Source organism: Palaemon carinicauda, chromosome 14, assembly GCF_036898095.1.
Source record: "Palaemon carinicauda isolate YSFRI2023 chromosome 14, ASM3689809v2, whole genome shotgun sequence".
Taxonomy (NCBI): domain Eukaryota; kingdom Metazoa; phylum Arthropoda; class Malacostraca; order Decapoda; family Palaemonidae; genus Palaemon; species Palaemon carinicauda.
In genome coordinates this window covers 42335327-42337826 of record NC_090738.1, presented here as the reverse complement: position 1 = coordinate 42337826, position 2500 = coordinate 42335327, and the positions used below count along the sequence as shown (strand labels likewise).

The 2500-nt window shown below is 32.6% G+C and overlaps 1 protein-coding gene across 2 annotated transcripts in view; it reads left to right on the top strand.

Annotated features, from left to right (window-relative positions):
• LOC137653180 (uncharacterized) overlaps nt 1-2500 on the top strand; it is a 10069-nt gene that overhangs the window by 408 nt on the left and 7161 nt on the right. For both annotated transcript variants that reach the window (XM_068386563.1, XM_068386564.1), the window contains exon 2: nt 2494-2500. This exon is cut by the window's right edge and continues 23 nt beyond it. In XM_068386563.1, coding sequence (XP_068242664.1) covers nt 2494-2500 — 7 coding nt within the window. The remainder of the gene's footprint in view (nt 1-2493) is intronic.

Here is a 2500-nt window from a genome sequence, read left to right as displayed (position 1 = left end):
CACAAGTATCTAAACTTGTCCATCTCTTTTAGAGCGAAGCCTTTACTTTCATGCATAGCTATCCCGTCCACCTTCCTCACTAATCCCAATAGCCTCAGTCCTATTCAGATTTATTCTAAAGCTAAATCACTTCAAAACCTCTTGCTACTCTATAATCATTCCTTGTAAGTCTTCTTTATTTTCAGCAGTAGCTAAAAAATCATCTGCATTCAGTGACTCCTAAGGCTCTTAATTATTTATATCTTATTGCGTAATAAATCTAAGACCACCACTAATGAAGATGAGCTTAATGCTGAAAGCAGGTTTATTATAATAATAAAATGAAAGGTTTGTGTTCCTCCAAACGTTGTACTTGCATATGTCCCTGTTCTTTTGTACATCATCTCAACCATAGTTACCAACTTCACTGTTGTTACCACATTCCATGATATCCTCTTTAAGGTTAAATTTATATACCTATAGACTCTCCTCTCATTCTGTACACACTTTTCTTTCCGTGTCGCTCTTGATAAATATATTATCTATTCCTCACCTTTCATATATATTTTTTTACCCTTTGTTTTTTTCTGATTTTTTTCTTACTAAATTAAACGTCTCTTTAGTATTCCCTATCTTCGTCACTGGCCCATCTTCCTTATATGACTCTTGAAGCTCCTTTTTTTCTAACGTTTAGTATTCACTGGTTTTTCAAGATGTTCTCTTCCTCTCATATTAATATCTTTCTCCATCTGCAACATATTTCCATCTCAATTATTTATAATTTCCCGTTGCCCCAAAATCTCACCATTGCCGTTTCCACAATGTTCCTCTTCATATCCATTCCTTCTCTGCCATTCATGTCTCCTCCTATGATTAGCTTCTCCTCCTCGTTCGGTGTCTCAAACTCAAATTACCCGCTGTGAAAGAGCTCATTTCCTATATCTCGAATTTCAATTGCTATCCATCTTGTCTCTTGCATGCATGGGATGTCTATCTTTCTCCTCTTAATCACATCCTCTATCTTCCTTAAACTTCCCTTTAAATTTCCGACATTCCAACAACCTGCTTAGATCTTCTTTTTCTGTCAGAAGCACACACACACACGCATATATATATATATATATATATTTATATATATATATATATATATATACATATATATATATATATATGTATATACATATATCTATGTGTACATATATGTATATATACATACATATATATATATATATATATATATGTAAATAAATGTGTATATATTTATATATATATATATATATATATATGTATATATATATATATATATATATAGACATATATATATATATACAGTATATATTATTGTGCGTGTGTCTGTCTGTATATGTGTGAGGATATGTGTTTGAGTCAAAGAACATATTTCTGATTTAATGTTCTTTTAATGACTTTCCTCTTTTCTCATACTCCTTTGAATGGAAGTCTTTGATAATAAATCCCCTTTTATTTTTATTTTTTTTTTACCTTTGACAATCATTAAGATAAAGATGAAGTGGGGGGTAATCAAACTTTGACTTTCATTTGCGGATGAGAAAAAAGTCACCAGAAACAAAATGTTGCTGACAGTGTTTTGGTTGGCATTATTTAGATTCGTCTTTTGTGATTAGAGAAGAAAACATTCATCTCTTCCTCAATCGATCAAGCAGAGCTGGTAGATGTTGATGCTTGTGCTGGTTTTTTAAAAGACTACAATGTGTTCCCACCATATATCTAATCGTAATGGTTCCTGATCTAAGTTCAGCAATAAGTGAAATTGTATTTTGATACCGAGTTCTGTAAAGACTAACTAGATAATGACCAAGTCATCCTACTAACTAGTGAAGGGGGACAGTTGGGTGAATCTTCTATCAAAGGAGGACTTAGCTCTCTGGATTGATTAGTATTGTTCAAGGGGGATGGTTACTTCTGTCTTTCTAAAGCCTTAGCTTCACTGATTGTGAGACATTGCACAATCAGCTGATCAAAAGCTCCTGAAAACGAGAGGTTGTTTCTTGTAAGTGTCCGATATGACTTTATCTATAAAGTGTTTGATTATTAGTAACCAATTGATCCCTATTATAATATAAGATCTATAGAGAGACAAATAGACAGACTGAGAATGGAAGTTAAAGAATTGGGTAACAGGTGAAAGGGTATAATGTAGAGAACAGAATAAAAAATAAAAAGGCCTCTTATGTTCCTGAAAATTCCCTTGCATTTCATAAAGAAGCCTAAGGTGAAGAATGTGTGTACTGTGACTTCTTGCTGTGCACCATATTCTGTTTTAAGAGTCGCCGTTTCGTTTAAAATAGTTGCATATTCTATGGTGTCTTTTTCCTAGACGATGTCGAATAGGATCTATGAGTCTTCTTTCTGTTTCTCTATTGTTAGGTTTTAAACCATTATATAGAGATAAACATCTATTTCTATACTCTTTCCTCTAATATTTATTCTCTTCATTATAGATAATTAATCAGTTGATCTATACTTTCCTTTCAGGGCATGA